Source organism: Rana temporaria, chromosome 12, assembly GCF_905171775.1.
Source record: "Rana temporaria chromosome 12, aRanTem1.1, whole genome shotgun sequence".
NCBI lineage: Eukaryota > Metazoa > Chordata > Amphibia > Anura > Ranidae > Rana > Rana temporaria.
The window spans coordinates 29,708,366-29,721,354 of NC_053500.1; the positions used below are offsets into that span (position 1 = coordinate 29,708,366).

Sequence of the window (12,989 nt, forward strand, 5' to 3'; positions counted from 1 at the left end):
GCTGGTTGTTAATGTTTTCTCAGAGGTACCAAAGCACTTTCATTGTATTAGCATTCTAGAACCGATTTGAATTGGACTAGTCGGAGGTAGTTCTCTTTTAAATTAAAAATGCATTTCAATCATCTGGCAAGCAGTCTAATCATTTTCTCATTTTATTTATTCTAGATGGGGGGAATGAAGAGCCACCGGACCGGAGGCAGCACAGTGTAGACTCCCGCCACGGACGGGCTTCACAAGGTGAGAGATAACGTGTTCCAGGGATACCATCATTCTCTTATCTGTACAATCACTGCAAAATCACTATAGGGAGGCTGCGGCATGCTGATTCTGCATTTAAAGAGAACCTGTCATTTATTTGTAGACCACTGGGTGAAAGCCGAGAGCACCCTGACTCCCGGAAGATTTTGTAATTTGAAAGGTGTCATTTTTAAGGCCCACTGTAATCCTTTTTGTCTCCATGCTGTTTGCCTCTTCTGGAAGTGTTAACAAATGAATCAGTGGAAAAAATATGATGGACGAAATTTCTAGCTCTTGTAGCAACTACCAAAGGCTACCCCTAAGGCCCCATGCACACGAGACGCTGGTAAACTTGAGTTCAGAGGCATTTGGGCATTTTTTTTAACTGCCCCTGAACACATTTAATGTTATCCTATGTGTCCATGCACACATTCACGTTTTTTAGCGTTTTAAAGCAGTTGGGTTTAGGCTCGTTTTTTCAGACGCCAAATTTTGGGTTCAGACACAAATGTTTTTGCGTTTCAAAGCTTTGGGAGGGTCTACAATGTCTTTGTTATGAACGCTGATAGCCGCAAACGCGGCAAAACGCAGCGAAATTTGCGGCAAAAACGGGCGTTTTAAACGCCGGTTTTTGCCTTTGAAAACTTGAGTTTACATCTTACATGCTTCTCGTGTGCATGGGGCCTAAACGTTCTGATCTTTTGCTTGAGCACCATATTGGGTCATTGAATCAGGCAGGTAATTGTTTTCTGTGGTTATAATTTTTCAATAAATCCCTGTAATACTGTATTACTGGAGTACTGATACCAGCATTCATGGTTTTAGGCCTCTTGCATACTGCAGCTTGAAAAAGCTCAGTACAGCATTTTTTTTTTTCTACTGAGCTAAAATGTTGCCCATTATTTACACTGTGTCTGTGCACACAGGTGTGTAAATAAGCGCAGAGTATTGCCCAGTAAAAGAAAAGTAGAAAAATCTGCGTTCCAGGTCCAGGTATTTTGCACTGGTGCGTGCTAATATGACCATATGAGTGTACATTTGAATGAGTGAGCTGCACGATTCTGGCCAAAATGAAAATCAAAATTTTTTGGCTTAGAATAAAGATCATGATTCTTGCGAAGTAACATCATCTTTCATATTATACAAAAAAATTGGGCTAACTTTACATTTTTTTTTCCCCCCCACATGAATTGCATTTAAAAGACCGCTGCGCAAATACAGTGTGGCATAAAATATTGCAACAACCACCATTTTATTCTTTAGGGTCTCTGCTAAAAAATATATAATGTTTGGGGTTTCTAAGTAATTTTCTAGTGAAAAATAATGATTTTAACTTGAAACCAACAAGTGACAGAAAAAGGTTTAGCCTTTTAGGTGGTTAAACTTCCCTCATTTACACACCGAAGTTCATTCCTTTGATCTAAAGCAGGGGTCTCCAAACTTTTCAAACAAAGGGCCAGTTTATTGTTCTTAAGCCTTAAGGAGGGCCGGATTGTGGCCAGTGGGGGGCAGAAAAAACCCCGGGCCCAGCATTGTGAGAATAAATATGGCCTCATAGTTTGCGATCAGTAGGATAAGGAGTAGTGCCCCTATTTGTAGGAGTAATTGTATCTCATCATTGGTATCAGTGGAAGAAAAAGTGCCCCCTTGTTGGAGTCAGTGGGAAGAATAGTGCCTCATATCAGTGGGAGGAATAAAGTCCTGAGGGCCGGATAAAGGCTAGCAAAGGGCCGCAGTTTGGAGAGTTTGATCAGGGGGATCTAAAGGACAAAATATTACAATATATATACAGTGGAACCTTGGATTAAGAGTAAAATTCCATTGGCAGGAGAATGCTTGTAATCCAAAGCACTTGCATATCAAAGGGAGTTTCCCTATAGAAGCCAATGGAAACTAAAATAATTTGTTCCGCATTGACTTCTATGGCATGCAATACCACATGTGGCCAGAGGTGGGGGGCACCGGAGAGCCTCGCAAGTGCTCGGGGTCAGTTTGACTGACCTCGTAAAGGCTCAAACACCCGGCAACTGAGTATTTCCGAACGGCTCCAAACCGTTCCGTGTGTCACCGGCGCCCCCGCACCTCTGGCCAAATGCCGTACTGCACACCGCATTAGCTTGAATTCTGCTCGTTTGCAAGACAACACTCAGAAACGGAGTCAGATATTTGTTTCTTAAAGTTGCTCATCTTTCAAAATGCTCCTTAACCGCGTTACTCGTAAACCAAGGTTCCACTGTAGTTGGCTCAGCGGCTGAGGAATGTTGTGATACTTGGCAGACTGCCCATTTTTTATTTGACAGCTGTCGCCTTCAGCAGAGAATTCTTTGCATAGAATCGGGAAAATGCTTTGTCGAGATCGCGAGGGGGGAAAAAATCTCGATTGTTAATGATTAATCGTGCAGCTCTAGTGTGCACAGATGCATGCAGATTCACACAAAACAAACACCTGAAATTCCGTACTAAAAAGCAGAAGCTCAAACGGTATCATGGGAAAGAGGCCATATAGTAGGAGGAGTTGAGAAAGAAAGTGAATATAAAACTAAATACAAGAATACTGGTGTTTACAGTTTCTCTATTTCACTGCATGTTTGGCAGCAGGGTTGTAGGAGGACTGACCAAGTGGACTAATTCTTTAATCGTGTAGTAGTTAAAGAATGCTAATCAAATGGAAAATCGGAATATTGTTTTATGAGGGGCTGTTGGAATCACTATGGCTATGTTCACATTGCAGAAGAGCATCCAACACTGTGTGTTTTATAGGCAACCTTCCACCCGCAGCTCAACAGTATTCTCCCATTGGCAGAAGCAGTTGAAGATAATGGCCAGCTGCGTCCCGAACACTAAATGTCATATTTGAACTGCCACAATGCGCCGACCATTGATGTTTAAACAAAGTCAAATGGCTCAGTACGCATGTTACCTTGTCTTTTGTGTGGCATATAGCAGGGGCCAAGATTTTGTGTGTAGTGTGAATGAGCCCTAAATGTAATGTATTAATGCTTACACTTCCTTTTTTGGCACTGGGAGAAAATGTGATCTGCAGTCCAGTATGTTATTCACACACATACAGTACTATGTCTCGGTGCTCTCCCCCCTGTTGGCTGACGGTGCTGCTTACCCAGAACAGAAAAGGGAAGCTCCTAATGTATGAACTAAATCCTGTGTTTTTCCATGCTCAGATTTGCTCAGCTTGCTGAGAAGAAATGGCCCCACATGGGTCCTTTTTTTGTTTTCATGTGCCTGACATCGAGGCAAAAGACCTAAAATTGCATTGGGGTTATTTTTTTATTTATTTTTTTTGTTTCATATGCAAGCCGCCCTCTTACAATTGTATAAACATGTAAAAATGTATTTCTATACTTCTAGTCCTCATACAGAGGAACAGTGCCAGGCATTTAATATAGAAATCTCTGTGTCATGCACTGGAATATCCCATTATGTTAGTAAGGTTAATAGGCCTGGGAATGAACGTACAGTGAACCTTGTCTTCATCCATCAGCTGGGAACTCAGACTAATTGAGATTGTCTTCCTGGAGTTATTTCATGCTGAAAAGCATCCTTACTATGTACTGTGTGTGTTTGCGTATGTACTGTGTGTGTGTTCGCGTATGTACTGTGTATGTGTTCACGTATGTACTGTGTATGTGTTCACGTATGTACTGTGTATGTGTTCACGTATGTATTGTGTATGTGTTCACGTATGTACTGTGTATGTGTATATATACATACGTTTTATTAATCTGTGTAAATTTTGAAACACAGAATATGCTTGCTTTTATTCTGGTGAGATGCAGCTCCTTGTTCTTTCTTCCTTTTGACTCCTGTAACCTTCTGTTCCCAGACTATCGCCAAATTGTGGGGGATCATCCCAAAAATGTATCCAATATTGCAGATGCCAGTTATGATGCAAAAAATAGTCAACAGAGAAATATAAATTTGTATCTAACATGACCATTTACTAGAAGATATATATATATATATATATATATATATATATATATATATATATATATATATATATATATACACACACACACACACACACACACACACACACACACACACACACACACACACACACACACACACACACACACACGCAGATTTTTTTCAGCTGGAACTTGGTGGAACCACCTCTGGCTCAGGCCCTCTGCTCCCTGCTCACCACTATCACATGTAAACACTGAAATCCAACTACAAGTGAAAGCTTGTCTCCCAACAGCTCCCACAGATCTGATCTCCTGAGCGGCTGCCACTGAGTGCAGGATGGGGACCAGGGACATGCAGGTGCAGATCCCGACACCCCCACTAGATGATCTCCCTGCAAGTGAGGCAGAGCCACCTACAGTGTGAGGGAAGGTACTATAGAGCCATACTCCACAGTAACTTCACTCTTGGGGAAGGACGTCCTCACCATTGTGTCCTAGATGTACTTGTACTACTGGGTCCCTTATTCACATGATGTGGCGCTGCCCCAAAATTCATCGATCCTGGGAAAACCTATTTACACCTCTTAGCTTCCTTTGTTCAACCAGGGTGGTGGTAGATCCCAAATTTACACTTCCTGGATGAAAACGGGTCACAGGAGTACAAAACAAGTTGCACTCCTGTGACCCTGAGGAGTAGCCCAGCCGAAAAAAGTTCAGGCTGGACTTCTACTTTAATACATGTGCTGAGCCCATGATGTGCTTTGCTTTGTTTATTTTTTCGTTATCAGATGTTTTTTCTTCTGGTACTCTTTTGTTGATGTCTATTTGTTTTTGTTTTGTAAAACTGGTCAATAAAAAAATAACAACCTGCTTGGAGGCACAGTTTGTCTGATGGCTATGAGGCACTGTGAAGTGTTGTTTATTCTGTGTGTATAAATGTTATCTTGAGCTATTGAGCTTTATTTTAATATAGTAGGCCTAAGTAATTCATCAAAATTTGAAAAAAAGGAGCAAAGAGCTGTGCTTGTGGAAATATATATATATACATTTTTTTTTTTTTTTTTTTACTACTTTACTACTTTTTTATCCATACTTTGAAGAGATACCACCCTCCAGTCATGTTCATACTATCCTTCATGGATATTATGTACTATTTTGCAGTAACTGAGACTAGTATACTCCCTGATGTAACTTGAAGTGATAACATTTCAACAAGTTGGTCAGTAAGATGTTCGGTAATCTGCCACAAAAACTAAAATAACAGCTGTTGGCGCCGTATACATAATACAGAAGTTGGCATAAGCAGCATAATTGTGTTAATGCATTTTTTGGCAATAACAATGAACATTTAGATAAAGGTATAAATGGGCAGATGAGATGTTCTAATCACAGCCTGATCACGGTTTTTAGTTTCTGGCGCCTGGGATACTACTTTGGGATTCTTTTGAGGGAAAAAAATATAACCGTTAAATGTTTTCACTTATTATGTTTTCCTGACTCATCCAAGCTCATTGTTCTGAATCACAGGCACTCCTATCTGAAAAAAAAATACAGCACGTTTGCCTGTTTGTTCAGGTACTGTATACAGTGCATACGGTCCTGTGTATGTAAACTCTAACAATGAGCTTCTTTTATTTAAAGTTAAAGCCAACAAAAAAAAAACCCCACTAATGCAGCCACCACATCCAAGGGCAGGCAGACTGCAGTATATTTTTCCTGGGTGTTGATACTTTAAAGGGTAACTCTACTTTCATGGAAAGAAATGTAGTAAATAAAAAGAATGTCATTTAAAAGTATATGTAAATCTTCACCTTGTAAAATAAAATGAAAGGCAAGACATTTGAAAATAACATTAGAAGTACATTTTCTTTCCCCCTTTTTTTTAAAGCGGGAGTTCACCCTAAAAAATAATTTTTAACCTTAGATTGATGCTCATTTTGTCTAGGGGAATCGGGTATTTTTTTTAAAATCGAAGCCGTACTTACCGTTTTAGAGAGCGATCTTCTCCGCCGCTTCCGGGTATGGTCTTCGGGACTGGGCGTTCCTATTTTGATTGACAGGCTTCCGACGTTCGCATACATCGCGTCACGAGTAGCCGAAAGAAGCCGAACATCAGTGCGGCTCTATACGGCGCTTGCGCACCGACGTTCGGCTACTTTTGGAAAATCGTGACGTGATGAATGCGACCGTCGGAAGCCTGTCGGAAGATTGTCAATCAAATAGGATATTGTATATTGATCACCCAGAGGGGATTTATTTTTTATTTATTTTTTTCTTAACAAAAATGCAATTACTCTTTAAAGTGGAACTTAATTCACTATATCTAGATTTTCTTATTTTGTCCCTCCCCCTCGCTCTTATTTTGTTAAAAAAAAAAATCTTATAATTATACCTTTTGTGTTCGTTTTTGTGCTGCAAGACAGCGATTTATGGTTTCTGGCCTAGGCCGGGCCCCATTGCTTCCATGGGTTTGCCATGTCCCAGGTATCCCAGGATGCATTGTGTTACTAATCTGCAGCTTTGTGGCGCATCTGTGTAAATTCTCATTTACCAGAAGCTGCACAGAAACCCCTGCTGGTCTCTGCCAGCTCCCAAATACTAGAAACAGGCTGGTGGCACATCTGCGCACACAGAAGAGAGACGGGGAGGACGTTCTTGCATTGTTAAAGTGGAACTGCAGGCTGGTCTGCATGCATAGCTATGTACAACATTAAAGATAAGTGCTTATTCTGTCTAAAATCCAGTAATACACAGTCTCGCCCTTCTCTGCACATGCTCAGTTGCTCTCCATTTTTAGGCACTGCTGAGTTTGTAGAGGCCGATCTGCTGACAGCCTTGGGACTAGTTTACACTTTCTTTAAAACAAGGCTTCGGACAGGCTTTGTTAAAGCTATCTGAATGCCAGTCAAAGCTCCTGTCACCAAATAAAATGGTTAGCTTTACAGTCCTGTTTACACTTTGCTTTTGCTTGGAACTTTGGTGGAGCTTCAATGAGGCTTCAAGCGAGCTTTGCCATAGACTTCTATGGAGGCTTTGAAGACGCTTTGAAGCACCACTGAAGCTACATGGGGTACAATTTTTGAAGTTATAAATAGGAAGGTTCTTTGAGAACACAGGAAGTGTTCCTTGTCGTCTGCACATCTCAGAATTTCTGACAAAATGAACTTGCCATACAGATATAAGAAAACGGGGAGCCAATAAGAGAAGTTCATTGTTGGGGTTCACATACATTATATGAAAGATCAAGCTGTGTACACACATTTTTAGACTATAAATACAACACAAAGCTATGGCGTATATAGTATAGGTAATAAATAGAGGATTTTCTTCAAGTAGACCATGTTTATACTTTCACATGCTGTCCATACATTTATGACTACCGTATTTATCGGCGTATAACACGCACCCTAATTTTAAGAGGGATGTTTTAGGAAAAAAATACTTTTTTTAATAACAGACTTTGAAGCAAAATAAGGGTCTGTGCTCATTAATCCAGACTGATCAGTGTCCATCTGCAGCCTCACCATTGCCCATTAATGAAGCCTGATCAGTGCCCAATTGCAACCCTACCATTGCCCATCATTGTAGTCTGATCAATGTCCGTTTGCAGCCTCAGCAGTGCCCATCATTGCAGCCTTATCAGTGCCCATCTCCATCCTTGCCCATCATTGTAGCCTGCTCAGTGCCCATCTGCAGCCTCACTGGTGCCGAGACAGATCTCCTGTGTACTCTGCTCGGCACTCGGCTCGCAATCTGGGACATGTGACATGCAAGCTGTCCAGGAGGAAGGACTGGGCGTCGCATGAGAGTCGAACTGAGTCGCGATGAGCCGAGATAAGTCGAGTACACAGGAGATCCCGGCTCTGTCTAATCTGGCAGTGCTAGTCCACTCCTTCCCCTCCGAGGCAGCATTATTTTGGCGTATAACACGCACCCACGATTTCCCCCCTATTTTCAGGAGGAAAAAGTGTGTGTTATACACCGATAAATACGCTATATCATATACTGTATATACAGATGTCTAGGTGTCTCCCTCTAGTGGCAATATGTATACTAAGCAGTGCATTCAGTATCACTGCAGAACAACTGCTGACATTTCACAACTACCTTGGGATAAAAAAAAAAAGAAAGGTTCACTTGTTTTTTTCTTTTTCTTTTGGATAGACTGTAAAAGTCGTCGTCGCCCCCCTGCAGGTACCAACTTGCACATTCTTTCTCTTGCTTTGTCCTGATGACCATTGTCACCTGGACAGAAAGTGACAGCGAATCCAAAACGTTAGAGAAGGAAAGTTTCCAACAGGGACATTTAGTTCTGATGACAGCTGTATAAGTAGGGATCTTCTGGACAGAAAGTGAAGGGAGATCTCCCATGGGACACGACTCTTCACTGCTGCTGTACCCTTGTATAATGTGCTTCTGTGTTCCCTTACTGCTGTGTTATATAATTCCTCTTGTAACAAAGGCCATGTAAAAACTGACAGGTTGAAGCGTCTGTTCATCTGGAACAAGCCTGAAAATTGCACGGATGAGTAAAAATGTGTCTTGTCTGTAACGTATAACATTACAGTGCACTCATGACTGCTACTCCCACTACATTACTGGGAAATAGATCATTCTGGCTGGTAAACCTTTTGATGTTCCTCAAGCTCATTTAATATTGTTAAGTGCTGTGATGTCATTCATTTTATGTCCGCTGCCTAGTGTGATATACCTTTCTCAACAGCCTGCTTCTCATTAAAGGCTCTACTGTGCTGCCATCTAGTGCATATTCAGATGTACAACAGCTAAGGTGTGCCCATCTAACATACAAATATACAAATATAACAAAATAAGGCCCCTTTCAGACGGACGGCTGTTTTGCCGAAGTAAAAAGCACTACCAATGTTTTGTGAAATTCAAAGCTCCAGGCACTGCGATTAGCTGCATTTGCACATTGCGATTACATGCGTTTACGTGCATTTAATTGCGGCCGCGTTTAGCTGCGGTATTCATGTCCATAGCAACCCCTTTTATTTTTGGGATTATGATGTGCTTCCTGTTGTTCTTTTTTTTTTTTTTTTAACGCTGCTATCCGCAGTTGACAAAAAAGACTGCGATTACCTGCGGTTATGTGCATATAGCTGCGCTACATCGCACCTGGACGCATTCAATTAAATTTTTTCTGTTCGCACCAAACCGCATGTAACGAAATCGCACGTAAACGCTGTGTGTGAATGGGGCCATAGGAAAACATTGTGTGCTTTTAGCTGCGGTAGAAAAATATAAAATCCGCAGCTAAAAGCACCATTCTATCCGTCCGTCTGAAAGGGGCCTAAAAAGGTGAATGGACAAGGTGCAGGGCACATAAACAACACGATCACTTCCCTGTAGCTCTTGTAACTGCGACACGCTGGAAGTACGGCAATAGCCGTATTATCCAACATATACAAATGTACAGAGGCGGCTCAGCCCCCCCCCCCCCCTCCCACGGTGACAGTCCCTTCTGTACTTAGATAAAAATAATAATGATGTGCGCTCAAAACAGTGACAAGAAATATAAACGTGATAAAAGATAAATATACCAGAAGCAACTGTAGCATATTACAATGAACAAAATGAACTCCAAGTGAATGTTTCAAAAGTGAATGAATCAAAAAGATACAAAAGTTCTTGAATAAACATGATGATGCAGCTCAACGGTGAATCTTGTGTAGGGAAAAGTCTCTCGCACTCCTCCCGGTGAAGTCAAACTGAATCTTGTGTATAAACAAAGGATAAGGTGGCACGCTTGCCAGACTTGGTGGGCTTGTATACTATACAGCATAGGAGACAAACAGGCATTCATGAGGAATAACCTCAACAGGATTCAGCATGCGAAGTTGATGATCTGCGAATGGGCCACTTCCGATATCGACAGAGGGGATCCACCGCCAGAAAATGAGCTTCATAAGGTGCATTTATCCACATCAAAGGTGAACTTGGTGATCTTTGAAGACGGGTATAAAAACATAAAAACCACACATAGTGTAACACTGTATAGTGGGTTTATTGTAAAAAAAAACGGTTCCATACAGGGCTGGTAACATACGATTGTAAAAAAACAATGTGCAGTAGTTTTCAGGAGCATCACCCAACGCGTTTTGTCTGATTGGACATCATCTGGGGTGACGATCCCTCTTGCCCCCTTAATGACCAGGCCATTTTTTGCGATATGGCACTGTTATTTTAGCTGACAATTGTGCGGCCGTGCAACGATGTACCCAAATAAAATGTATGTCTTTTTTTTTTTTTCACAAATAGAGCTTTGTTTTGGTGGTATGTACCTCTGCAGTTTAGATTTTTTTGCGCTATAAACAAAAAAAGACCCACCTTTTTTTTTTCTTTTGCTACAAAACATACCCAATAAAATAAAAAATTAAAATCTAATTTCTTCATCAGTTTAGGCCAATATGTATATGTATTCTGCTACATATTTTTGGTAAAAAACAAAACAAAAAACAATAAGTGTATATTAATTTGGTTTGCGCAAAAGTTATCGTACCTACAAAATAGGGGATCGATTTATGGCATTTTTATTACTATTTTTATTTTATTTATTTTTTTTTTTTAAGTGGGATTGCGGCAGACAGATTGGACACCTAACTGACATTTTTGACACTTTTTTGGGAAACCAGTGACATTATTGCAGTGATCAGAAATTGCACTAACATTGTACTAATGACACTGTCAGGGAAGGGGTTAACATCAGGGGCGATCAAGGTGTTAACTGTGTTCCTTGGGGTATGTTTACCAACTGTATGGGGGATGAGCTGCCTGGGATAACACAGATCTGTTTTCCTGCATAGTAGAAAGACAAGATCTGTGTGTGGTCCCCTTTCAGAACGGAGATCTGCCTTGTTTACTTTGGCAGATCCCCGTTCTGTCTCTGCGGGGAACGATAACGGGCGACTGGCGGACATCAAGTCTGCCGGACCCGCTGATCGGCTCCCCCATGCGCCCGCAGAAAGCTGGGAACAAGCCCGGCGTACACCTATGGCGATTCGCGCAACCGAGCCAGCTTGCCCCAGTAAAACTGTGGCGACTGGTCGGCAAGTAGTTAATGAGTGAAATAAGTATTTGACCCTTTTGCAAAACATGACTTGGTACTTGGTGGCAAAACCCTTGTTGGCAATCAGAGGTCAGACGTTTCTTGTAGTTGGCCACCGGGTTTGCACACATCTCATGAGGGATTTTGTCCCACTCCTCTTTGCAGATTCTCTCCAAGTCATTAAGGTTTTGTGGCGGATGTTTGGCAACTCGAACTTTCAGCTCCCTCCACATATTTTCTCTGGGATTAACGTCTGGAGACTGGCTAGGCCACTCCAGGATTTTAATGTGCTTCTTCATCTTGAGTCACTCCTTTGTTGCTTTGGCCACGTGTTTTGGTTCATTGTCATGCTGGAATACCCATCCATGACCCATTGTCAATGCCCTGGCTGAGGGAAGGAGCTTCTCACCCTAGATTTGATGATACATGGCCCCGTCCCTTTGATGCAGCGAGGTTCTCTTGTCCATTTAGAACCCCCCCCCCAAAGCATCCCCACCTCCATGTTTAACAGTGGGGATGGTGTTCTTGAGTTGATGCCAAAGCGCTTGATTTTGGTCTTATCTGATCACAACACTTTCACCCAGTTCACCTCTGAATCATTCAGATGTTAATTTAAAAAAAACTTCATAAGGACCTGTAGATGTGCTTTCTTGAGCAGGGGGACTTTGCGGGCACTGCAGGATTTCAGTCCTTGACGGCGTAGTATGTTACCAATTGTTTTCTTGATGACTATGGTCCAAGATGCCTTGAGGTCATTGACAAGATTGTCCGTGTAGTTCTGGGCTGATTCCTCACCGTTCTTATGATCATTGAAACTTTATTTGCGAATAATTGCACCAACTATTGTCACTCTCTCACCAACCTGCTTGGCGATGGTCTTGTAGCCCATTCCAGCTTTATGTAGGTCTACAATCTTGCCTTTGGCCATGGTGAAGAGATTGGAATCTGATTGCTTCTGTGGACAGGTGTCTTTCATACAGGTAATGAGCTGAGATTAGGAGCACTCCCCACCTGCTGAATCAGAGAGACGTGAAGGGATATGGATTCAAAGGATAACAACTCCCTGGAGTGGTGGAACTCGCCCCCAGTGGGAGCAGTGTTACGTAGAAGTAAGGTCAGAAGGACAAAATTCCATCTCATTCCCCTGCAGACTAATCGCGTAACTGGATAGTACCTGTTAAAAGTCCAATAAACATGTCCTGATCTCAGAATATCGTAGGTCAGAATACCACATCTGGAGAGAGTATAAACGGAAAGGAAAGAAAGATGAAGCAGAATAAAAAAGGGAAGGAGACCAGAAACTTGCAGCTAAAAGAAGTAAACCCTCCTCTAGAAAAAAAAAGAGCCTGCAAGAAAAAGGCATAATGAGCTATGGATACAGTTGGTGCATAGCATGAGCGCGGGAGTCTGCAGTGACAGCATGATCTCCTTCACCAACATCACGCTCAGTGTGCCTGCGCCGTTGTCTATGGCGCGCATGCGCCGTTGACATCGGTGCTCGTTTTTGGGAAAGGAAGATATTTCTTGCACCTACAGGTAAGCCTTAATCTAGGCTTACCCGTAGGTTTAGATGGTCTGTAAGGGTTTACAGCCACTTTAACCACTTAAGACCCGGACCAATATGCAGGTAAAGGACCAGGCCCCTTTTTGCGATTCGGCACTGCGCCACTTTAACTGACAATTGCGCGGCCGTGCGACATGGCTCCCAAACAAAATTGGCGTCCTTTTTTCCCCACAAATAGAGCTTTCTTTTGGTG

At 42.0% G+C, this 12,989-nt stretch overlaps 1 protein-coding gene across 4 annotated transcripts in view; it reads left to right on the top strand.

Annotated features, from left to right (window-relative positions):
* TANC2 (tetratricopeptide repeat, ankyrin repeat and coiled-coil containing 2) overlaps positions 1-12,989 on the top strand; it is a 419,029-nt gene that overhangs the window by 225,095 nt on the left and 180,945 nt on the right. For all 4 annotated transcript variants that reach the window (XM_040330204.1, XM_040330205.1, XM_040330206.1 and 1 more), the window contains exon 4: positions 166-237. In XM_040330204.1, the coding sequence (XP_040186138.1) occupies positions 166-237 (72 nt within the window). The remainder of the gene's footprint in view (positions 1-165; positions 238-12,989) is intronic.